Here is a 26,385-nt window from a genome sequence, read left to right as displayed (position 1 = left end):
CTAACTTTACTGTTTTGTAAAAATCGCAGCAATTCCAAAATGCAGGGCCTCAAAGTACTTCTAAATTACAGAAACGCCAGTCTCAGTTTAAAAGGCACATATTCTGTCAAGCTGGGAGTGAAGACTGGAGTCTATGCATAACTGTGCTCTGTGTATGTCATGCCCTAAATCTCTCTCCTCTTGGTAAATTGCTGCCAAATACAATTTGTCAAAGTGATTGGTGCCCAATGCCTTACAACACCCAACTGTTGCCATGGAGTCTGCCTCGGGCTCCAATTACAGCCACTGCCAAAAGATTTAAGAATGACAATGCAAAGAGTCAATATTTGCAGTGTTGATCCTTCTTTTTGAAGACCTCTGCAATTCTCCCTGGCATGCTGTCAATCAACTTCTGGGCAACATCCTGACTGGTGGCAGCCATTCTTGCATAATCAATGCTTGGAGTTTTTCAGAATTTGTTAGTTTTTTGTTCACCCTCCTCGAAGGCTTGACAAGTTGTCAATGGGATTAAGGTCTGGGAAGTTTCCTGGCCATGGACCCAAAATTTCAATGTCAAGCCACTTAGTTATCACTTTTGCCTTATGGCAAGGTGCTCCATCATGCTGGAAAAGACATTGTTCATCACCAAACTGTTCCTAAATGGTTGGCAGAAGTTGCTCTTGGAGGAGGTTTTTGTACCATTCTTTATTCATGGCTGTGGTCTTAGGTAAAATTGTGAGTAAGCCCACTCCCTTGGATGAGAAGCAACCCCACACATGAATGGTCTCAAGATGCTTTACTGTTGGCATGACACAGGACTGGTAGCGCTCACCGTTTCTTCTCTGGACAAGGTTATTTCTGGATGCCCTAAACAATTGGAAAGGTTATTCATTAGAGAAAATGACTTTAACCCAGATCTCAGCAGTCCAATCTATGTACCTTTTGAAGAATATCAGTCTGCCCCTGATGTTTTTTTCATGGAGAGAAGTGGCATAATTGCTGCCCTTCTTGACACCAGGATACCCTCTAAAAGTTTTTGCTTCACTCTGCGTTCAGATGTACTCACACCTGCCTGCTGTTATTCCTGAGAAAGCTCTGCCCTGGTGGTGCCCCAATCCTGCAGTTGAATCAACTGTAGGAGATGGTCCTGGCTCTTGCTGGACTTTCTTGGGAGCCCTAAAGCCTTCTTCACAACAACTGAATCCATTGCATTGAAGTTCTTGATGATCCGAGAAATGGTTGATTTGGGTGCAATCTTAGTAGTTGCAATATCCTTGCCTGTGAATCCCTTTTTGTACAAAGCAATGACGACTGCATGCATTTCCTTGCAGATAACTATGGTTACCAGAGGGAGAACACTCATTTTAAGCACCACCACCCTCAATTTTAAGCTTCCAGTCTGTTATTCTAACTTTATCAGCATTACAGAGTGATTTTCAGCCTTGTCCTTGTCAACATCGATAACTGTATTAACGAGAGCTTCGCTGACAGGATGTCAGCTGGTCCTTTTGTGGCAGGGCTAAAATGCAGTGGAAATGTTTTTTTTGTTTTTTTTATTGGGATTAGGTTTATTTTCATTGAAAAGAGGGACGTTGCAATTAATTGCAATTAATTTGATCACTCGTCATAATATTCTGGAGTATATGCATATTGGCATCATAAAAACTGAGGCAGCAGGCTTTGTAAAAATTATTATTTGTATTATTCTCAAAATTTTGGCCACAGCTGTAAATATCGTCTCTAGATCAAGGTAGACCTTTCTGGTCTGGTTAAAACCTTTTTTGTTTGCACAATCAGTCATCCCTTACCCAAGAGCATTTCTATCCATGACTCCAATCCTGTCGTACTTTTACCTCCCCCCATCTATTTTTCATCCCCTATCTCATACATTATTTGCCCAACACCTAACATCACATTTTGCCTAAGACACAACATTATGGACAAATGGATTTTGAGAGTGCTAGCTTCTCTGTATTATTATCCTTTAAAAAAAGGATTCTTACTTCCTTGTAAGACCGATACCTATACATACAATGTGCATGAGTACTGTGCTTGTATTGTACAATGCTCTGAGGCGTCATTAACCGCTTCCCGACCGCCGCATGTAGATATACGTCGGCAGAATGGCACGTACAGGCACATTGGCGTACCTGTACGTCCCTGCCTTTCCGCGGGTCGGGGATCCGATCGGGACCCCCCGCTACATGCGGCGGTCGGATTCCCTCGGGGAGCGATCTGGGACGACGGCGCGGCTATTCGTTTATAGCCGCTCCGTAGCGATCGCTCCCCGGAGCTGAAGAACGGGGAGAGCCGTATGTAAACACGGCTTTCCCGTGCTTCACTGTGGCGGCGTATCGATCGAGTCATCCCTTTTATAGGGAGACTCGATCAATGACGTCAGTCCTACAGCCACACACCCCTACAGTTGTAAACACAGACTAGGTGAACACTAAATCCTACAGCGCCCCCTGTGTTTAACTCCCAAACTGCAACTGTCATTTTCACAATAAACAATGCAATTTAAATGCATTTTTTGCTGTGAAAATGACAATGGTCCCAAAAATGTGTCAAAATTGTCCGAAGTGTCCGCCATAATGTCGCAGTCACGAAAAAAAATCGCTGATCGCCGCCATTAGTAGTTAAAAAAAAAAAAAAGCAATAAAACTATCCCCTACTTTGTAAACGCTATAAATTTTGCGCAAACCAATCGATAAACGCTAATTGCGATTTTTTTTTACCAAAAATAGGTAGAAGAATACGTATCGGCCTAAACTGAGGAACAAAAAAAATTATATATGTTTTTGGGGGATATTTATTATAGCAAAAAGTAAAAAATATTGCATTTTTTTCAAAATTGTCGTTTTGTTTATAGCGCAAAAAATAAAAACCCCAGAGGTGATCAAATACCACCAAAAGAAAGCTCTATTTGTGGGGAAAAAAGGACGCCAATTTTGTTTGGGAGCCACGTCGCACGACCGCGCAATTGTCTGTTAAAGCGACGCAGTGCCGAATTGTAAAAACCCCTCGGGTCATGTAGCAGCATATTGGTCCGGTCCTTAAGTGGTTAAGAAAAAAAGCTTACAAAAAAATAATAAATAATAATAATTTTAATAATAATCGTGGCACATTACATTTTTTTTTTTTTTTAATGTTGTATAGTTACAGGGGCCAAGACATACCCGAGATTTAAAACTGCTTGTAACGATGTCAAACATATCAAACATATGCTAGTATAGGCAATATACAGCTCATAATTTGTAAGCAATGTAAACAATTACTTTTTACTTAATTACTTGCAACAATATGCAAAAAGCAGAACTATGCTTTAAAATGAACTGCCTGTACACAATCTTCTTAAGAATGTACATTGAGCTTCACAAGTTCAAGATGACCCATGGGAGCGGGCGGGGGATGTGTATTGTTCTTTTTTTAAAGGACTATCATCCAAGTAAAAATGAGCACTTGGAAATTCTTAGCAATTGCACTCATTTAAAAAAAAAAAATAGTAATAGTACCTGCACATCACACTGGTAATATCTAAATGCTGAGGTTATTGTAGTACCAAAGTCTGAGTGAGGCTTGATAGTTATCTCACTTTCTATAATTTTCAGTAATTGGTCTGCCTTGTAGGACCTTGCCTGCAGTAGTCCAACTGTGACAGCAGAAAAGCAAACTGTGAGAAAAGAAATGATCCTTTAAAAGGAATTTTACTGTAATATTCTAAGTTAAAGTGTATGTATAGCCCAAAACGTTGCATTCAGTTTTGGATAAAATAGGGAAAAGTTAAAAAAGTTATTGTTTTGCTGTCTGACATATTACGGAGATCTCCCTTCATTTCCTTTTCTGAAGGTGCAAAGAAAATGAAGAGGATCTCTCCAATGGGAACACAATGCTTATCCTAAGAAGTTGTCAAAGGAACACCCCCCCACCCATTCGAAGATTTTCCTTAAAGTGGATGTAAACCCAAACATTGTTATTTATTTTTTGATGTCACAATGTAGGGTATAAGATTTACTATCATCTGTGCCCAGTCTTGCCACACAGAGTTAATACAGCTCTGAGCAATCCTCTTTTATTGTTCAGTGAAAATTAACAGACTTCCAGATAAAACCATGTCTAAATAAAAAGTCCTTTCCTCTCTCCTTGCTTTGAGTGACAGGTTATTTACATATCTAGCTTGGACATGTTTATCATATTCACTGAACAATAAAAGAGGATTGCTCAGAGCTGGATTAACTCTGTGTGGCAAGACTGGGCACAGATGATAGGAAATCTTATACTCTACATTGTGACATAAAAAAAAAAAAAAAAAAAAAAAAAAATTTGGGTTTACATCCACTTTAAAAGTAATTATAAAGGTTGTGTGTTTGTATTTTAAATTTTTTAACAACAAAACAGGTTATACTTGCTTGCTCTGCAATGGTTTTGCACAAAGCAGCCCGTTCCTCTTCTTTTTGGGTCCCCTGCTAGCAGTTGTGGCTCCTCCCCCCACTGAGTGCCCCCAATAGCAAGCCTTTTGCTATGGGGGGCAGTAGAGCAGGCTCGCTCCCGAGCTGTGCTTCTGTGAATAGGCATCGACAATTCACGCACACACAGCCCTGCCCTTAGACCCATTTCACACTGAGCTGCCCATAGCTGAAGCAACGCATTGCGGGTGGTATAGTCACGCCGTCCCAATGATTTCAATGGGCAGCAGCGGTGGAGGAGCGGTATACACACCGCTCCAAAGATGCGGCTAGCAGGACTTTTTTTACCGTCCTGATAGCGCAACGCTCCAGTGAGAAAGCCCTCAGGCTTTCACACTGGAGACAATGGAGCAGCTTTTTAAGGGCAGATTGCAGGCGCTATTTTTAACGCTATAGCGCCTGCAATACGCCCTCAGTGTGAAAGGGGTCTCACTCTCTCCTCATGGGCTAACACTGGTTTAGAGCGACAGCAGCGCGAGCCAATAGCCAATGAGGAGAGAGAGACCCGGGAGAGCGAATGTTCTCATACATATCGCTGGATTGAGTAAGTATTTGGGGGGGGCTGTACCCAGAAGTTTTTTTTACTACTATAAAGCATAGAATGCATTAAGGTAAAAACCTTCTGCCTTTAGAACCACTTTACCCTCTGGTGACAATTCAAAACTTTTGCATCGTCTTCTTTCTTCTGTCTCAGCGACAATGGTCACAAAGACAAACATGTGAATCTTCCCAGCAGGGACAAAAACAGCAATAAAAACCCGAACGAGGGTCCGACCCTTTTCCACTCTATATGAAAAAAAAATTGCCCTTACATAGAGAGAATTATTTTCACAACGGAAATATGAGGGGCTGCCAACTTGTTTTTGGATGTGCATAATCCAGAGATGTGATGCCAACCTTGGTGAGTCACCGACCCAGAAAAAGGATGTATAATAGGTGCAACAGATGCCTGGTTCGGCCCAGACTCACTATAACAAAGCCAGAAGAAAGGATAAAGCCCTGGAGCATATATCATAAAAAGAAGTCAGCAATGGCAGCCCCACAATTCTATCCTGAGATGTTCTATATACTAAGAATGTCTGTTCTGCAATTTAACTCTTGATTTTTCAGACCACCATCTATGCCCACTGAGGCTCCAAGCACAATAGAAGCTAAAAAAAAATGCTCATAATAGCGTTTTTGTGCCAGCTATTGGCAGTATTTCCCATTTTTATATGCTGGCAAATCACTTCCAAAAACAGTAATTTCTTTTGCTCCTAGAAGCTGAAGCTTCAAAAACACTTCTAGACTAAAATAATAGTCATGGACACATATGATAACAGTATTTGCTTCTAGCAGAAAAAAAGAATTCTCAAAAGCTGCTGCTAGGAGTGTTTTCTTTTTAAAGGAAAGGGGAAAAAAGCATCCATGTTGTGTCTTCAAAAACAAAAGTAAGATTTTCCACTGAAAAACCAATCCGGGAAACAAAGCAAAGTCACACAATGTAACAGTGCAGGAAACACAATAGCATGTCATAGTAAAGCTCACATTTGGGCCTTTTACTAACAGTAAAGCAGCATTCAAATTATCTTTCACAAAAACATCTATTTTAGAACCACTTCTGAACACAGATAACACAGGTAGGGGGCGCTGTTGCTATATATATTTTGTTAGACGGCTCTGATTAAAACAAAATGTGTCAAAGCCAGATTACCATTAAAGTAACTTTGAATTAAATTTTGAATAAAATAATTTAAAAATGTATATATTTTACATAGCGTGTACTGTGAACACCTAACAAAAACAGACTGCCGATCATATTCAGTAAGTGACATGTTATAAGCCATGCATTGAAACAGTTAGTCTTGCAGTAAACAAACTTGTCATCTTTAATTATTGTCGTAGTCAAGCCTTCAAAAATGTATTTTACTGGTTTTTAAGGCATACCTTATCAAATAACCAGGATAATCAATGAATAAATAAATGGTTCTCCAATTCAACATCTGTTTCCATGGTGAAATTACAGACCTACTCCTCCTCCGTTTATTACAAATGGCAGCAAAAACAGCCAATAAAAGAATAGCATGGAATACACAAATTATGGAAAATGTACAAAAAACAACTCAAGCTGGTCATACTGTACATGAATCAAACATCTGCTGGTTCAGCTGGGAATGGCCATATTTTGATCAATGTATGGGCACCCTGGTTGTACAGAAGTCCATCTACTGATCGACTTCTATACAACCAAATTGTCGGGTTTTTCCCGATTAATCAATGCCGCTGGCTATAGCCGGCAGCACTGATCATTGTATTCTGATGGCAGGGAAGGCTTCACACAAAAGCACAACGAGATCCACCTCAAATGTGTGGATGGGGGAAATCTGTTTTTTTTTTTTTTTTCATTCAACAGACTGGTTTAAAAAAAATTCAAATACAATTTGACTGTATGGGCTGCCTCAGTTTGGTGTGCATGGATTCAAGTGACTTTCCTTATAGTTTGAAAAATCTTATTCAACCAACACCACACCATTTTAATTCAATAGAAATCTGACACTTCCAGGCGTTCCAAATTCCTGTCTGTGCCAGTCCCAGCAAATGCACCCACAAAGTCAGTCGCATCAATTTGATATATAGATACATAGATAGATAGATAGATAGATAGATAGATAGATAGATAGATAGATAAAGACTGCAGACAACCAGCACCAAGTTTTGGGGGGGATATAAATATCTGTAGAAGTTTTCATGTATTGTGGGTGAAGGAAGGTGCTTTTAGTGGATGATTCTGAGTGAAGGAAGGTGCTTTTATAGATATAGATAGATAGATAGATAGATAGATAGATAGATAGATAGATAGATAGATAGATAGATAGATAAAGACTGCAGACAACCAGCACCAAGTTTTGGGGGGGATATAAATATCTGTAGAAGTTTTCATGTATTGTGGGTGAAGGAAGGTGCTTTTAGCGGATGATTCTGGGTGAAGGAAGGTGCTTTTATAGATATGGATGGATAATTAGATAGGTAGATAGAGAGATAGATAAAGACTGCAGACAACCAGCACCAAGTTATGGGGAGATATTAATATCTGTCTGTAATCGGTGTGACTGGGGCAACCATTATTCATTTGGGTAAAACCTTTATCCAAAAAGTAAAAAAACAAAACACACATTACTGTAACTGCTTAAAAGTGTTAGATTTAAATGTGTTAGTCCTTTACATGAAGTCCATCTAAATCTACTAATCCATCTAAATCTACCCTCTTCAGACAATGTTGTGCCAGGGTATCTCCATTGCTCCTCCATAGATACACGAGGGAGACACCCTAAGACTGGAAATGTGTTACTGGCCAGATGACCAGGTGAAAGTAAAATAAAAAATAAAAGCCAAACGTGTGTGTGTGTCATGTGACAGTAATTGGGTCAAGTAAGAACTGTGATAGGACACAGAGGGTGGCATCATCACTTCCTCTAGGTTTGCGATTATATTAGACCAACTAGAAATGCATAATGTATCATTACAGAGATAGCTTGCACGTGTACATGCTTGCTCCTGATGAGTGACATCAAGTCACGAAACGCGTTGAGCTAACAGATGTTGTGTTTAAATTGTATACTACATCCTACCACCTCATTGTGGATTCTGTTCATGTATTATGTACTTGACTATATTCCAATCATGTGCGATTAAGTTTTGGGCTTTTCTACATGCATCATGCGCTATCCATTTTTTTTAATTATTTATGAATTATGTACTTCTGTATGAAAAGTTTTCATTCAAGATCTTACTCTATGCAGGTATTTAATTTTATGTTCGTCCCATCTTTCAGTATGTGAAATACTTATTTGTTTAATTAAAAGGTTCAAGGCTGAATAATTCCACTGTTAAAACAGAAAATCTCCATCAAGAAAAAATAAAAATAAAAACAAAAACACCTTCACAAAACTTTACCTGCAACATGGTAACGGCATGTTTTTGACCAGATTTGGTCCACAGAGGTACCATTCCAAGCTTAACTGCTATTACACCAACCCGGCTTGAGCCTAGAAGAAAAGACACCGAATATATGTATGTTATAAATTGTCAGTGTAAGAACCACACTGCACAAAAACGGTGCAAGAATTTTTCTAATCATACCGTTTAAGTAAGATGATGATTTGCATTCTTATTCCTTCTAAAGTCCCAGCAAAAAAAAAATCCACAATAAACGTAGATGAGGATTTTATTTTTTCAGTTGGCCACATAGAAAACAAAAAAATTTATGGAAATCCTAAACTTTAAAATGGAGAACTAAACAAAATGTTGTGTTTTTATTAGGGATGCACCGATTATCGGCCGAAAATAGCATTTTTGTGTCCCTGCCGAAACACAGTACAATTGCCGATAATAAAGCTGTGGGTGGTACCATTTAGTTTACGAGAGGGGGGCAATGTTCTTATGCACACGCAGACCGCCAGACCTGTACGTAGCACGAGCAGCGGCACTGTACAAATTGTGTGCCGACTGCCGATCGCGCTCCACCGTAGTGCTCCGAGCTCCTATTTCCTGATTTTTGGACTCCCCCTAAGGGGGAGTCTCTTGGTGTAGTCCAGCAGCGTGAGCCGTGTGACATCACGGCCAGAGGCGAGGGAGGATTCGGAGCGCGCAGGAAGCTGTGTCGGAGCCTGTGAGTGTGACACAGTCAGACTAATCACACTGCCTGCCTAGAACCTAGCAGTGTACTCTGCAAAAAAAGGCGGGGGGGGGGGGGGGGGGGGGGCGAACTCTGTAAGTGGTTAACTAACTGAGGTGACCAGATAAAAAAAAAAAAAAAATGTATCTGCCATTTTTTCACAGTGGCACAGTGAGGCTGCAATTGATATTTTTTTTGGTAGTCAGATAAGGCAAGCATGGCTCAATAACACACAAACGTTTAACGTTTGTGTGTTATTGAGCCATGCTTGCCTTATCTGACTACCAAAAAAAACATTAATTGCAGCCTCACTGTGCCATCACATACAGCCTCTGTGCCATCACACGTCACCACTGTGCCCATCATACGCAGCCACTGTGCCATCAAAACGCAGCCACTGTAACCATCATTATTGCCACTGCCAGTTTGCCCCATCAATTGCCACCACTGTGCCCATCAATCGCAGCCACTGTGCCCATCAAACAAATTGAAATAGGGGGAAAACAAAGAAGTAATTTTCGGTTTCGGACTGAATTTTTTTTTTTATTTCGGTTTCGTTTCGATTCTGAAATTTCCATTTCGGTGCATACCTAGTTTTTATGCATTACATGGAAGAAACATTCTTTTATTCAGAAACAGTTGTACACAGTCACTGTCCATACATGACAAAATGAATGGTCGGGTTTTGGTAAAGGGTGCAAAAAAAAAAACATGAATGCAGTTTTGTATTTACAGTTGGCCTTTGGGGATAATTTTTTCCCCCCGCTTTCAATAATTTTTTATTGAAAGATTTTAAAGAGCAGTAACAGTCAGAGAGTTAAACAATCATACATTTGATAATAATAGGTTTGGTGACACCAAGTACAGGCTCTCCTCACTTAATGACCAGGTTCCCTTCCAACGACCAGGCTGTTAAACGAATTGGTCGTTAAACAAGGAGCCACAAGTAATCAATATTTTAAAGCATTGTTAACTACTGTATTGTGAAAAAAGGGTCTCAAACACAAAACACCAGATCAATAACGTGGTTTTAATTTGCATAAGTACAGAACACAAACGAAAATTCTGTACTGTACAATACATTGAATACAATTATGTACAGTGCGTCGTTTGAGTGGGAAGAGCCGGTCGTAAGTCCAATCGATCGTTAAACAGGCAAGTCGTTAAATGAGGAGTATCTATATGATTAATATAGGGACATGCTTGCAGTTGTAGTAACATGGGACCTTAAAGCGGATCTCCCATGCAAATACGTTTTTTTGGGGGGGGGGGGGGGGGGTACTTAAATAGCTAATTGCAGGGCTCAAATAAACTCACATTTCTCGTGTCCAACGTCCGCTTCTCTCTCTTTCTGTCTGGAATATACACTTATATTCCTTTGTGTCAGCCGTTGCCATTTTCACTGTGGGCATTAGAATCCCACGAGCAGGGACTTCCTGGTCCCCGAAATCGTGCAATGTTTCCTATAACAGGTCAGAATCTGATCAGAAGGGAGCTATGACACAAGCTCCCAGAACACACTGTGCGGTCCAGGAAATGATGATATGCCCGAGAAAAACCCGAAGTGTGCAGATCGGAAGGAGGACTAATATATATGGTACTGTAATTATTTGATAAACAAAAATATCAGTTTGTGCAATGTTTAGTAGCAGCAGTAATCTTAAGATTATCTTGTAATTCGGGTGGAGCTCCGCTTTAAAAGCTTGGTAACCCAGCAAGCAAAGAGCAAGTATAAAGAAAGGTGCAAAATAAAAAAAAAAATAGGGTTGTGGGTCCGTGTGATCGAGTTTTCTTTCTTCAGAAACAAATAGAGAAGGTAAATCTCTCTAGCAGTAACTATGTCTCAGTACATATTTATCATAAATTCGACTATTTTAAGCCACACTTTACTTTGTTATTAGATAATATGATTTTCGTAGGCAATGTAAAATCTTTTTTGTGGACACTGTCAAACAAAAGACTGTAGGCTAGCCCAAGAAATCTGCTACTACTACGAGAATGCCTTAGTTTGTAGCAAAGCAGTAGCCACATCATGATTACAAACACAGAGGGGTGTATCCCTCAATGGACTCCATGAAAAGGATTTTACATTCTCTATATCGTTTATGAATAGATTGAATAGAATCTGTCCCACCCCACTTACCACTCCAGGCCAGTCTTCGTATACATTATTCATCACTACTCTTTGGACACACCCCTTTAACCAGATGTTTAACCCGAGAACAAACATCATGGCGAGATGACATATAGCTACGTCATCTTGCCCAGCAGAGCCGACCTGCCGCCGCATAACTGCGGCGGCTGGTCGGCAAGCAGTTAACTAGTAGCCGACCGCGCACCGTCATTATACGGCGGCAGGTCGGCTCTCCTGGGCGAGAGCCCGTAGCTATACGTCCTATCGTATAGCCGCCACTAGGGGGCGCGCGCGCGCGCTCCCCGCTCGCCCCCGACTCCCGTGCGTGTGCCCGGCGGGCGCGATCGCCGCCGGGCACACGCGATCGCTCGGTACAGAGCGGGGAACGGGAGCTGTGTGTGTAAACACACAGCTCTCGTTCCTGTCAGCAGGGGAAATGCTGATTTTCTGTTCATACAATGTATGAACAGAAAATCAGTGTTTCCCCTAGTGAGGACGCCCCCCCCCCCCCCCCCCACAGTAAGAACACACCCAGGCATACTTAACCCCTTCCCCGCCCCCTAGTGTTAACCCCTTCACTGCCAGTGGCATTTTTATAGTAATCTAATGCATTTTTATAGCACTGATCGCTATAAAAATGCCAATGGTCCCAAAAATGTGTCAAAAATGTCCGAAGTGTCCGCCATAATGTCGCAATACCGAAAAAAAAATCGCTGATCGCCGCCATTACTAGTAAAAAAAATATTAATAAAAATGCCATAAAAATACCCCCTATTTTGTAAACGCTATAACTTTTGCGCAAACCAATCAATAAACGCTTATTGCGATTTTTTTTACGAAAAATATGTAGAAGAATACGTATCGGCCTAAACTGAGGAAAAAAAATGTTTTTTTATATATTTTTGGGGGATATTTATTACAGCAAAAAGTAAAAAATATTCATTTTTTTCAAAATTGTCGCTCTATTTTTGTTTATAGCGCAAAAAATAAAAAACGCAGAGGTGATCAAATACCACCAAAAGAAAGCTCTATTTGTGGGAAAAAAAGGACGCCAATTTTGTTTGGGAGCCACGTCGCACGACCGCGCAATTGTCTGTTAAAGCGACGCAGTCCCGAATCGCAAAAAGTACTCTGGTCTTTAGGCAGCAATATGTTCCGGGGGGTAAGTGGTTAAAGAAAGAAGACCCAGGAGATCTTTACTGTTGAAGGAAAAACATAAAAGCCAGAGTGTATGTTGCATGTTGACTAGGGGTGCAACGGATCACAGTTGATCCGTGATCCGAACGGATCACCCCCTTCGGATCGGAACACACTGTGATCCGCGGATTGCTGCGGCTCCGGAGCTAGGCCGAAGCCGCGGCCTTTCCTAATGTTACGTCCGCGGCTCCGGAGCTAGGCCGAAGCCGCGGTCTTTCCCAACGTTATGGCCGTGGCTTCGGCCTACCTCCGGAGCCGCGGCCATAATGCTAGGAAAGGCCGCGGCTTCTGCCTAGCTCAGGAGTCGCAGGAATAACATTAGGAAAGGCATCGGCTTAGCTCCGGAGCCGCGGCCATCTTGGTACACCCGGCGGCGGCCCTCCTCTGTTTACACCCACAGAGGAGGAGCCTGCACTCGTGGGGAAGAAGCACACGCTGGGAGTGTCTGTACTACCTGAGGGATGGTCTCTTGCCCCGAGAGGAGGGGGGTCTCTTGCCCCGAGAGGAGGGGGGGGGGGATCTCTTGACCCGAGAGGAGGGGGGGGGGATCTCTTGACCCGAGAGGAGGGGGGGGGGATCTCTTGACCCGAGAGGAGGGGGGGGGATCTCTTGACCCGAGAGGAGGGGGGGGGGGGATCTCTTGACCCGAGAGGAGGGGGGGGGATCTCTTGACCCGAGAGGAGGGGGGGGGGGATCTCTTGCCCCGAGAGGAGGGGGGGGTCTCTTGCCCCGAGAGGAGGGGGGGGGGGTCTCTTGCCCCGAGAGGGGGGGGGGGGGGTCTCTTGCCCCGAGAGGAGGGGGGGGGTCTCTTGCCCCGAGAGGAGGGGGGGGTCTCTTGCCCCGAGAGGAGGGGGGGGGTCTCTTGCCCCGAGGGGGGGGGGGGGTCTCTTGCCCCGAGAGGAGGGGGGGGGTCTCTTGCCCCGAGAGGAGGGGGGGGGTCTCTTGCCCCGAGAGGAGGGGGGGGGTCTCTTGCCCCGAGAGGGGGGGGGGGGTCTCTTGCCCCGAGGAGGGGGGGGGTCTCTTGCCCCGAGAGGAGGGGGGGGGGCTCTTGCCCCGAGAGGAGGGGGGGGGGTCTCTTGCCCCGAGAGGAGGGGGGGGGGGTCTCTTGCCCCGAGAGGAGGGGGGGGGTCTCTTGCCCCGAGAGGAGGGGGGGGGGTCTCTTGCCCCGAGAGGAGGGGGGGGGGGTCTCTTGCCCCGAGAGGAGGGGGGGGGTCTCTTGCCCCGAGAGGGGGGGGGTCTCTTGCCCCGAGAGGAGGGGGGGTCTCTTGCCCCGAGAGGAGGGGGGGGTCTCTTGCCCCGGGAGGAGGGGGGGGTCTCTTGCCCCGAGAGGAGGGGGGGGTCTCTTGCCCCGAGAGGAGGGGGGGGTCTCTTGCCCCGAGAGGAGGGGGGGGTCTCTTGCCCCGAGAGGAGGGGGGGGGTCTCTTGCCCCGAGAGGAGGAGGGGGGGGGTCTCTTGCCCCGAGAGGAGGAGGGGGGGGGTCTCTTGCCCCGAGAGGAGGAGGGGGGGGGTCTCTTGCCCCGAGAGGAGGGGGGGTCTCTTGCCCCGAGAGGAGGGGGGGGGCTCTTGCCCCGAGAGGAGGGGGGGGTCTCTTGCCCCGAGAGGAGGGGGGGGGTCTCTTGCCCCGAGAGGAGGGGGGGGGTCTCTTGCCCCGAGAGGAGGGGGGGGGTCTCTTGCCCCGAGAGGAGGGGGGGGGTCTCTTGCCCCGAGAGGAGGGGGGGGGGGTCTCTTGCCCCGAGAGGAGGGGGGGAGATGTGTATATTACAGTGGGGGGGGGGGAGATGTGTTTATTACAGTGGGGGAGAATTTTTTTTTTTTTATTTGCCGATCCGAAAAATGATCCGATCCGTGACTCCTGATCCGAGGAACGATCCGAACCGTGAGTTTTTTGATCCGTTGCACCCCTAATGTTGACAAGCTACAATGCTTCTGAGAAAATGTCCTTTGGACAGATCAGACAACACTGGAGCTTTTTGGCAAGACACATCAGCTCTATGTTTACAGACGAAAAATGTAGCTTTCAAAGAAAAGAACATTGTACCTACTTTGAAACATGGAGGCAGCTTGGACAAGTTTTGGAGCAGCATTTCTGCATCTGACATGGGGTACCTTGCATCCGGGCAGGCACAAAAGATTCTCAAGACTAGCAAAAATTTCTGGAGTGAAACATACTGCCTAGTGTCAAGATGCTGTGTTTCAGTCCCAGGTCAGGGGTTTTCCCAACAGGATAAAGGGCTTGATTTACTAAAACTGGAGAGTGCTATATCTAGTGCAGCTCTGAGTAGAAACCAATCAACCTCCAGGTTTTATTTGTCAAAGCTTAAAAGGAGAAGTCCAGCCTGAGCTTGTTTGGGTCACAGGAGGAGTACAATTCGTTTTGGACTCCTGTGACCCATTTTCAGCAGAGAGTGATCTGAAGTCCGCTCTCTGCTGATGTCACCAATATCAGTCCAGGCACTGGGAATCTGGATCCGCCAGGTGCCTGGACTGATAGTCGTCTCAGCCTCTCAGCGAGCCGCTGAGATGTCCACTCCCCGCCCCTCCGAAGCTTAGCGCTCCAGTGAGCATGGAGAAGCAGATCTGGGAGCTGAGAGAACTGAGCCATTGGTGGTGTTCGGTGGCTCAGTTCTCAGTGCAGAGAAGCCGGGGGACAGATGCAGCATAGGACTGATGGGACCGATGGGACCGATGCTGCAACCCACCTAGGATTATAGGATAAAAAAAAATCTCATACTTCTCTTTTAATTGCACAGGCTGATGTTAGAAACTGATTGGCTACCATACACAGCTTCATCAGATTTTGCACTCTCCGGTTTTAGTAAATCAACCCAAAAAGTCAAAACACACAGCCAAGAATGGCTAAGAACCAAAACACTGGACAATTCTGTAGCAGCCTTCTATGAGCCTCAATCTGAATCAACCATTGAAAGAGCTGAATCGGTACGGTGCATGGACAAAGTCTCTGCCACAGCCAGCAGTCAGTTAGTTAGTTAGTAGAACAGCTGCACAGTACCAGAACCTTTAGTCCATCCAGCAATACTGTGAGGTAGATTGACTTATGTGCATCCTCCAAACAAGTCACCAGGCCCTTTCTAGAGAAACCAGCCTTCCGCCCGGTTTTTAACTTAATGCATAGGATGCATTAAGGTGAAAAAAGACGAAACGTCCCAAACTCTGCTTGAGTGCTTTTGTCATATACCGCTTCCTCCTAGTCTGCATATAGATATCAGATATTCCAACCGCTGACAAGCACCAAATAAGACCCGGGCTTATTTTCAGGGAAACACAGTAGGAAGTTACATTTTCATTAAAAAAAATATGCAATAGTACACTCAACAAGCTTCTAAGAATGAAATTTGTTACATTTATTAAAATATTAATTTCATAGACATAGTTATCACTTCTTCAAACTTACCGGGCTCCCATGGTTTAATAGGCCAAGGTTCATCTTTGAGGGGGTTCAGTTTGCTAGCAGTCATGGCATTATATTCCTGTCCTGCTGCACGTTTTAGATAGTCTTTGTTTTCCTCCGAGAGGTGTTCATCCCACCATGTGGCTGTCTGTTTGCATCGTACAAACACCACAGCGGACATATGGCTGTTGGCAAACAGGACAGATCAATATTACATGAAGGCTTATTTAATGAAGTAACACAAAAAGGTTCATTAACCGCTTAGCGACCGCCGCATGTACATATACGTCGGCAAAATGGCACGGGCAGGCAGAACATTGCTGCCTTTACGTGGATCGAATAGCCGCGCCCTCATCCCGGATCGCTCCCTGAGGCTTACCGGGTACATGCGGCGGTCGGTAAGCCTCAGGGAGCGATCCGGGATGAGGGCACGGCTATTCGTTTCTAGCCGCCCCCTCGTGATCGCTCCCCGGAGCTGAAGAACGGAGAGAGCCGCGTGTAAACACGGCTTCCCCGTGCTTCACTGTGGTGGCTACATTGATCGTGTGATTCCTGTTATAGGGAGACACGATTGATGACGTGAGACCTACAGCCACACCCCCCTACAGTTGTAAACACACACTAGGTGAAACATAACTCCTGTGGGTAACTCCCAAACTGCAACTGTCTTTTTCACAATAAACAATGCAATTTAAATGCATTTTTTGCTGTGAAAATGGCAATGGTCCCAAAAATGTGTCAAAATTGTCCGAAGTGTCAGCCATAATGTCGCAGTCACGAAACAAATCGCTGATCGCCGCCATTAGTAGTAAAAAATAATAATAATAAAAATGCAATAAAACTATCCACTATTTTGTAAACGCTATGAATTTTGCGCAAACCAATCGATAAACGCTTATTGCGATTTGTTTTACCAAAAATAGGTAGAAGAATACGTATCGGCCTAAACTGAGGAAAAAATAATAATTTTATATATGTTTTTGGGGGATATTTATTATAGCAAAAAAGTAAAAAATATTGCATTTTTTTCAAAATTGTTGCTCTATTTTTGTTTATAGCGCAAAAAATAAAAACCGCAGAGGTGATCAAATACCACCAAAAGAAAGCTCTATTTGTGGGAAAAAAAGGACGCCAATTTTGTTTGGGAGCCAAGTCGCATGACCGCGCAATTGTCTGTTAAAGCGGCGCAGTGCCGAATCGCAAAACCTGGCCTGGGCATTTAGCTGCCTAAAGGTCCGGGGCTTAAGTGGTTAATACACATGTTACAGTGACCTAAAACATGCAGTATGATTCAATGCGTCACCAGCCTAGATTAAATATATGTAAACGCAAAACAGATCTAGAAAAAAAGTAATATGCATGTAGCATAGGTAAGAAATAAATACTATGACCAGAATTATTTAGCAGGCCCTAGATAAAGCCACAGGAGCCATCGGCCACGGCACATGGCCTTTAGAAATGGCACGATCGAGCCATTTCTTCAGTGCGCATGCGCAGATGATGTCGGCACAAGCGTGTGTGGTAAATACCAGGTTTAGGAGATTTTTACAGTACCAACCGGTATGCTTTATTATAGGCTTACATATGGGTACAAGTGGTGTAAAAGGGTTTACAATATACTTTAACATGTGACAAAGTCCATCAATGTACCTCACAAATGTAAATAGGCAGGGATAGCCATGGCAGTTCCCTTCAAAGTGACCCTGTCATCCGAACACAGAAACAATCATGCCACAGTTTTTGTAACTGCTGACTTTTTTTTTGTACAGATGGCTAAAATTCCTCTTTAAGCCCCTGTTAAGTTTGGAGTGACCCGTCATGTGACAGGTCAAATTGCATGACAAACAGGGTGGATAAAAATCAAATGATTATTTTCTTTTTTATCACATTTATTTTAATAAAATGCTTTTGGAGTAAGAAATCTATCTAAAGATAGTTTTCTATTTAATATACATTAATAATTTAGTTTACTATACATGAAATGGAGCTTAGTTATGTAGCATGAGGTTGTATATTCTGTAATATTTACATTTTTGGTAAAATCATTCAATTAATGCAACCTCTGCAAGCTGAGATAACATGAACTGCATTGATGCATCCACACAATTTCACAGTAACCATGAGATAAAACAAAGTTCTGGAATATTCCTTTATCCTGTTTTGCAAATCTATGTACACTACAAACTGTGTGATTGAATCAGTTCTGATATCGCTGTTTTATTAACCAGACAACTGCTAATTCTACACTGGAAACCTTAATTTTGTTTGCAAATATTAAAGATTCTAACTACCAGCAAGAATAAGTCCTTACATTTAAAGAGCACCGGTCATTTCAGATCCATCATGGCAGCGCCTGTTAGCGGGCATCCACTCACCTGCAGCCGCCACATTTCTCACCTTGTTGTGTCACTGCTGCATCACCAGCCGTCCCATTAAATTTAATGGGACTGTCGGTGACTCAACAGTGGGTCATAGGAGGAGCCACTGGGGGACAGAGAGGACAGTTGCTCTTTAACCACTTCAATACAGGGCATTTTCACCCCCTTCCTGCCCAGACCAATTTTTAGTTTTCAGCGCTGTCGCACTTTGAATGAGAATTGTGCGGTCATGCAACGTGCCTCATAAATAAAACTAACATCATTTTTTTCCCACAAATAGAGCTTTTGTTTAAGGGTATTTGATCACCTCTGCGGTTTTTATTTTTTGCGCTATAAACTAAAGAAGAGCGACAATTTAAAAAAATATATATATATTTTTTACTTTTTGATTTAATAATTACAAAAAAAAAAAAAAAAAAATATGTTTCCTCAGTTTAGGGTAGGCCGATACATATTCTACATATTTTTGGTAAAATAAATAAATAATAAAAAAATATCGCAATAAGCGTATATTGATTGGTTTGCGCAAAAGTTATAGCGTCTACAAATTAGGGGATAATAGGATTTTTTGTACTCACGTAAAATCCTTTTCTCTGTCGTCCATGAACGAACACAGCCTTCTCAAGTCTTGACAAGTGGGTTATGTTCCTGTTCACAGGAGAGGACTAGGCAGAACATGTTAGATAATTAAACACATGTTACTTTAACAGAGTTGAACAGCCTCGCCCAGGGGGCGGTCCCTCCGGACATAACCCTCCTCCCTGCAGCATGCAGCCTCAGTTCGTAACAAGCGGTACAAACCTAAAAAAGGAGGGATGGGTGCTGTGTCCGTCCATGGACGACAGAGAAATGGATTTTACGGTGAGTACAAAAAATCCTAATTTTCTCTTATGGTCCATGGATGGACACAGCCTTCTCAAGTCTTGACAAGTGGGACGTCCCCAAGCAGTGTCAAAAAACGAGGGGTAGGAACAGTATTAGTAAAAACAAACAACTTCATCCCAAACAAGCAGAGCTCCTCAGCGGAGGAGGTGTAACTTTAAACAGCCGCCTGCAAAACCTTGCGGCCTAAGGAAGCATCAGAAGATGCACTCACATCAACCTTGTAAAATTTAGGAAAAAAGTGTGAACGGATGACCAAGTCGCCGCCTTGCACACCTGTGAGACAGATGCTTGATGTCGGAAAGCCCAGGAAGTACCAATTGCCCTGGTAAAATGTGTCGTGATCGGAAAGGGTGGCGCCCGCCCCCTAAGAGCATAGGCCTGTATGACGGTCTGCCTGATCCACTGAGATATGGTGGCTGACGAGACTGCCAGGCCCTTTTGTGGACCAGACACCGACACAAAAAGTGAGTCAGACCTCCAAAACGGAGCCGTAGCAGACAGGTACACCCGCAAAGCATGTAAAACGTCCAAAGTATGAAGCGCAACCTCCCTAGGATGCGCTGGCCAAGGACATAAGGACGGACACAACACTCTGCGGAGGAAAGGCATAAATTAGCCGATACTGACCCCACGGGGCCACCAATGCGTCTGCCCAGGGATCTCTGGACCTGGCCACGAACCTTGACACCTTGCGGTTGAGGAGAGAAGCCAGGAGATCCACTTCCGGTGTGCCCCACCTCCTGCAAAGGAGTTGAAACACCTCCGGATGCAATGACCATTCCCCCTGGTCCAACATCTGCCGACTCAGGTAGTTTTCTACGCCCGGAATGTAGAGGGCCGATAGAGCCGGCACGCTTCTTTCCGCCCACCTTACGATGCGAGTGACCTCGGACGCTGCAGCCGGGCTCAGAGTTCCCCCCCCTGATGGTTGACATAAGCCACCACCATGGCGTTGTCCGACTGAATCCCGATTGGGCGACCTTCCAACCTCCTCGACCACGAGGAGAGGCATAGCCTGATCACCCAGAGTTCTAGGACATTGATCAGCAGACGAGATTCCGCTAGAGTCCAGCGACCCTGGGCCGACTGGACCCCCCAGACGCTCCCCCAACCTGTGAGGCTGTCGTCCGTCGTAATCACCTACCATTGAAAGGGAAGAAACGACTGAAGTGCCGAGGATCTCAGCCACCAATTCAGAGAGACTCTGACCAGGTGGCTTACCTGAATCTGGCGATCCAGAGACAATGGAGATTTGTTCCATTTGGACAGGATCTCCCTCTGCAATACATGAGTGTGGAACTGGGCATACAGAACTGCCTCAAAAGGAGGCTACCATCAGGCCCAGGACTCCCATGCAAAAAACGGAGAGATGACCATTTGCAAGATGCCAACAGCTTCACTGCAGACTGAAGAGTCTGCAATTTTTCCAGGGGAAGAAAGACTCTCGCTTCCTAGGAGTCCAGAATCAACCCTAGGTGTACCAGGACCGACTTCTGAATGTTTAACACCCACCCAAATTCTTGGAGGGTCTGGCTGGCTATAGACACATCCGCCTCTAATTCTGAGCCAGAAGCTGCTCTCAGAAGAAGATCGTCTAACTAGCCTACGATGGCAATGCCTCGCTGTCTCAGCAAAGCTAGGATCGTTGCTCGCACCTTGGTGAAAACCCTTGGTGCCGACGCTAGTCCAAAAGGAAGGGCCACAAACTGATAGTGGTCCTCCCCTATCGCAAATCGCAGAAACCTCTGGTGTACTGCGCAAATTGGGACATGCAAGTATGCGTCCTTGATGTCCAAGGATGCCAGAAAGTCCCCCGGATGGAGATCAGCCACCAACGAGCGAATGGATTCCATGCGGAACTTCTTTACCCTCACAAAGGCATTTAGGGCTTTGAGGTCCAAAATTGGACGAACCCCGTCCTTCTTTGGGACCACAAACAGATTCAAATAAAAACCCTGAAACCTCTTGTCCTGCGGAAAGGGTAAAATTACCCCGCAACTTAGCAAGTCCTGCTCTGCCCCTAGCAGGGCAGACCAACGAGCTGGAAGGAGAGTAAGACTTGAGGGAAAGAATATGTTCGGTGGACAGGAAAGAAACTATCTTGTACCCCGAAGAGACCACCTCGCAGACCCACTGGTCGGAGAGCAGGGAGGTTCACCGAGCTGTGAACCTGCAAAGCCGTCCCCCCACCCATGAGTCGGGCGGGGGCAAGACTTCATGCAGTGGTGGGTTTGGATGCCGGCTTGTTCGGCTTATGCATCCAGGGACGTCTCTGTCCCCCAGCTGAACCCTTGTCGGCCTGGGAGGGTTGCTAGACAGAAAAAAAACTGAGGCTGCATGCTGCAGGGAGGAGGGTTATGTCCGGAGGGACCGCCCCCTGGGCGGAGCTGTTCAACTCTGTTAAAATAACATGTATTTAATTATCTAACATGTTCTGCCTAGTCCTCTCCTGTGAACAGGAACATAACCCACTAGTCAAGACTTGAGAAGGCTGTGTCTGTCCATGGACGATAAGAGAAAGTATAATTTCATTTTTATTTTTTTACTAGTAATGGCGGCGATCTGTGATTTTTATTGTGACCGTGACATTGCGACGGACATATCAGACACTATTGACACATTTTTGGGACCATTCACATTTATACAGCGATTAGTGCTATTTACTGTGTAAATGTGACTAGCAGGGAAGGGGTTACCACTAGGGGGCGCTGAAGGAGTTAAATGTGTTCCCTAGTGAGTGATTCTAACTGTAGGGGGAGGGGACTCACAAGGGGAGGAGACCGATCTGTGATCCTCTGTACTGGGAACACACATTGGTCTCCTCTCCTCTGACAGGAGGTGGATCTGTGTGTTTGCACACACAAATCCACACTCCTGCCGTAATCACTAGCAATCGCGGCCGCTGGGCACGCGCACCGGGTTTCGAGCAACACCGGCGGCACTCACGTGTCCCCTGGCGGCCGGAAAGCCCAGGATGTCATATGACGTCCACCCGGAGGGAGACAAGGTTCCTGCCGGCGTCATTTGACAATGGCTCTGTAGGGAACTGGTTGAAAATTATTTAAATCTAGCCTTTTTACTAGTGATCTAAATCAAATCCACACTGACGACAAGTCGCAGCCTATTGCCAACAATCGCACTGTTCAAATTGGTGTGACACCGACTTTGCGGTGGCACACCGATTTGAGAAAATAGTTCCTGCGCTACTTTTGTCGATTTCGGGTGCCAGTTGCATAGACACATCTGTGCATGACGCCGTACAGATGTCTTTGAAGTCGCACTGACATGCAGTTTGGAAGTTGTGCCATTTCAGATAAAGTCACACAATTTCGAAGCCGCAGTCAAGTTGAACAGGGGCTAACTGTTCTGCTACAAGTGTGCATAGTATGTGTGTGTCACACACTGTCACAGGAGGGAGCAGTTTGGGGATCTGATCTGTACCAAGGTACATCCTAAATATGGGTGTAACATGGTCTAAAAGGTGGAGCTAGCCTTTAAGACACCTGCAGCATTCTCTATAAAATGTAAAGATTAAAAAAGGATGTGACAGCAAAGCATGCATCTATACACAGCACTGCACAGGAGAGTCCATCCATATACATACATACACTATCCCTCTATACCCGGGCAGAGCCGAGCACTCACCCACCTGTCAGTCACAGAGGAGCCCCGGGCCACACACACCAACCTCCGACCCAGCACTGCTGCCATGATCACCCGATACACAGGTACAGCACAACCCTCCAGTGACAGCACTCAAGCCTTGTCCTCTGCACAAGCATGAGAATGTCACTAGCCACTTCCTGTACGCTAGCTAAAGCTTCCCTCCGGAAACATTCAGTGTAACAAGAGTTCCGAGTTCAGAGGGGAAGCTCAGCGTACTAAGCACGCTCTCGCTGTGTAACTATAGAAGCCCTACTAAAGTCAGCTCAGCGACATTCCAGATTGACGTGTTCATTATTTTATAGATAAAACGTGGTTAGTTGCTACGGGCAACAACTCCAGCTTTGAGATCTTTTCACTAGTTTTTTTTTAACCTGGGGGAGTGACAGCAAGCGGATTAAGCAATAGAGATTTACATCAACTAACCTCTCTTCAGTTGCTGACAATCCACATCACTCTATGATATATTTATGGACTCCAGCACACAACTAAGGAGTAACACACAGGGCTGATCCTTGTCAATGGATCCAGCAATGTGAATCTCCCATAGTGACTATTCACATGTATTGAGACTGTTCTACTCTTGTTTTCCTCTCTCTTTGCCCTAATAGCAAAGAAAGAGGACTTACCTAGCAGGATATGGTGACATAGGCCCAGATTCTCGTAGAATGGCGTAACTTAGGGGGGGCGTAACGTATCTCATTTACGTTACGCCGCCGCAAGTTTTTCAGGCAAGTGCTTTATTCACAAAGAACTTGCCTGTAAAGTTGTGGCAGCGTAGCGTAAATCACCCGGTGCAAGCCCGCCTAATTCAAAATAGGCGGGTAGGGGGCGTGTAGCATTTAAATTAAGCGCGTTCCCGCGCCGTCCGTAAAATATCCCAGGGTGCATTGCTCCAAATGACGTCGCAAGGACGTCATTGGTTTCGACGTGAACGTAAATGGCGTCCAGCCCCATTCACGGACGACTTACGCAAACAATGTAAATTTATAAATTTCGGCCATACTTAACATTGGTTGCCCCTCATATAGCAGGGGCAACTTTACGCCGGAAAAACCTAACGTAAACGTTGTAACTTTACTGCGTCGGGTGCGTGTACGTTTTGGAATTCGCGTATCTAGCTAATTTGCATACTCGACGGGGAAAACGAAGAAAGCGCCACCTAGCATGCAAAAAAAAAATTGCAGTTAAGATCCAACGGCGTAAGAGCCTTACGCCTGTCGGATCTAATGGATATCTATGCGTAACTGATTCTAAGAATCAGCCGCATAGATACGACGGCCCAGATTAGGACTTACGACGGCGTACATGGCGTTGCGCCGTCGTAAGCCCTTTGAGAAAATGGGCCATATTTAAGCTGAGAATTATTATTGTTTTCAAATTTAGCACTGTTAATATTTTATTCTATCAGTTTGAGGATTGATGAATGAGGTATATCTGGTTTTTATTTTATTTTTTTAACCACTTCAGCTCCGAAAGGTTTACCCCCATCTTCCTGACCAGGCCATTTATTGCGATACGGCACTGTGTTACTTTAACCACTTCAATACCAGGCACTTACGCCCCGAACTCAATTTTAAGTTTTCAGCGCTGTCGCATTATGAATGGAAATTGCGCGGACACGATACACCGTACCCAAACAGAATTTTTTTATCATTTTGTTCCCACAAATAGAGCTTTCTTTTGATGGTATTTGATCACTGCTGGGGTTTTTATTTTTTATTTCAAATTATTTTATTTTCAGAAAAAAAAAAAAAAATTACAATAAATCACAATACATATCACTATGGACATAGTAAATGTCAGCAGGAACTAAAAAAGACTTTCAGAGAGAGGGGGATAGAAAATCTCCCCCCCCCCTTCAGATTTGAGAAGGAGAGAAAAAAAATGAAAAAAAGATCATACATTGTAATAAAATATGTGAGTATTAAAAGTTAAACAATTAAAAAATATATATTGATGTAAGAGAGAGAAAGGACTCCTTATATAAGCTAACTCAATAGAAATAAGGATACTTATAATCTCCTGTTGCCCCTATCGGGTTCAAACTGCACCAGGAGTGGAATCCTTTCGACATACTGAATTACACTCTGAACCAAACCCTATGTAACTAGATAAATCCCCTTCAAAACATCACTAGGCTCCCCTAAAGAAGGGGAGGAAAAAAAAAAGGAAGCGGGAAAAAAGTCAGAGGAAAAAAAAAAAGGGACAAAGAAGAGACGGAAGAAAGGAAGGCACATAGGGCCAGATCCACAAACAGCGGCGCTAATTAAGTTACTCAAAACTTATGTCATTTAAGTTACGGCGCCTTAATTTTGTGTCGTAAGTGCCGTATCCACAGCGCATTTGCGCCCAAAATTGCGCAAGTGCAACTTAAATTCCGAGACGTAAGGCGGGGTTTTTACAAGTGGGAAGGAAGTGGGCGTGCTTCATTGTAATGAGCCGTGACCCCATGCAAATGAAGGTCCGGCCGTACTGCGCATGCACGCACGAATCTGCTCCTCACTGGGCATGTGCAGAACTTTGCTCGGCGCAATCAGTGAGATAGGAAAAAGGCCAAGCGTACTTAGTTTGAGGATCGCCCTGTGTATAAATAGCCCCAGACAAACACACTTCCCTTGCAAAAGTATATCCCTGTGTTACCCTTCCTAGAGCAAGTTGCTTCTGCTCTGTCGTTTGTTGGTGTGTGTTGGTGAGTTGTGTGTGAGATAAAAGTTTTGGAGGAGTAGTAGAGTGTAGTTGTAGTTTTTTTTTCCTAAGTGTATTTTCTGTTTGTTTTTTTTCTGAGTGTATTTTTTTTTTTTTTTTTCTGTGTGTATTTTCTTTTTTTCTTTTTTTGAGTGTATTTTCTGTTTGTTTTTTGCGTGTTTGTTTTTGAATTTGTAGTAGCTGTCTGCTTGTGTTTTTTGATTTTTGTTTGTTTGTTGTGTGTGTATTTTTGTTTGTTTGTTGTGTGTGTATTTTTGTTTGTTTGTTGTGTTTGTTTTTTGTTGGTGCTGAGTGGTGGCTGTGATGGCACCCAAGCGTAGGAAGCTTAATTTTTCTACTATTGAGAAGCAAATACTTGCTAGGGGCTTCGTCCAATATGGGCGATATTTACATGGCCCTGAGAGCCAGAACACCTCCCCGGCCCAAAGGAAGGCGATCATCCAAAAAATAACGGATCAGATCAATGCGGCGGGGGGGGGGGAGACGAGAACCACCAGTGGCATACAAAAGAAGATAAACGATCTTAAGAGCCTGGTCCGGGACAAGATGGCCAAGATCAATGCCCATGCCATGGGCACTGCAGGAGGCAGACCCTGCCCCATCAGGCTGAGTGAGGAGGAATGGGCAGTGGGCCGGTGTTTCCACCCACAGCAGGTGGTGGGCCTGCGTGGCTATCAATCAGATGTTCCTGTGAGGACAGGTAAGTTTTGGGTTTTTCTATCTGGTGATTAGCATGTGTGGGTGGGGGAAGGGAAGATGTGCCAAGTGTGTGGATCCTCAAACCTGTGATTGTTTTGTGTCCTCCACAGATGACCAGGAGATTGCAGGCCCATCAGGCCAGGAGATTGCTGGCCCATCAGGCCAGGCTGCTGCACCATCCCCAGGACATGAGGCTGCTGAGGAGTCCCAAG

At 44.6% G+C, this 26,385-nt stretch overlaps 1 protein-coding gene across 1 annotated transcript in view; it reads right to left on the bottom strand.

Annotated features, from left to right (window-relative positions):
• Window positions 1–22,967, bottom strand: part of MRPL3 (mitochondrial ribosomal protein L3) — a 104,248-nt gene extending 81,281 nt beyond the window's left edge. Inside the window, exons 1-3 of the mRNA XM_040353038.1 lie at window positions 22,752–22,967; window positions 15,843–16,024; window positions 8,379–8,470 (exon numbers count right to left, since the gene is read on the bottom strand). Of these exons, the coding sequence (XP_040208972.1) occupies window positions 8,379–8,470; window positions 15,843–16,024; window positions 22,752–22,813 (336 nt within the window). The 5' untranslated portion in view covers window positions 22,814–22,967. The remainder of the gene's footprint in view (window positions 1–8,378; window positions 8,471–15,842; window positions 16,025–22,751) is intronic.
• Between the last annotated feature and the right edge of the window lie 3,418 nt (window positions 22,968–26,385).

Source organism: Rana temporaria, chromosome 5, assembly GCF_905171775.1.
Source record: "Rana temporaria chromosome 5, aRanTem1.1, whole genome shotgun sequence".
NCBI classification, from domain to species: domain Eukaryota; kingdom Metazoa; phylum Chordata; class Amphibia; order Anura; family Ranidae; genus Rana; species Rana temporaria.
Note: the sequence above shows the minus strand (reverse complement) of the source record. Positions and strands in the feature narration are given on the sequence as shown.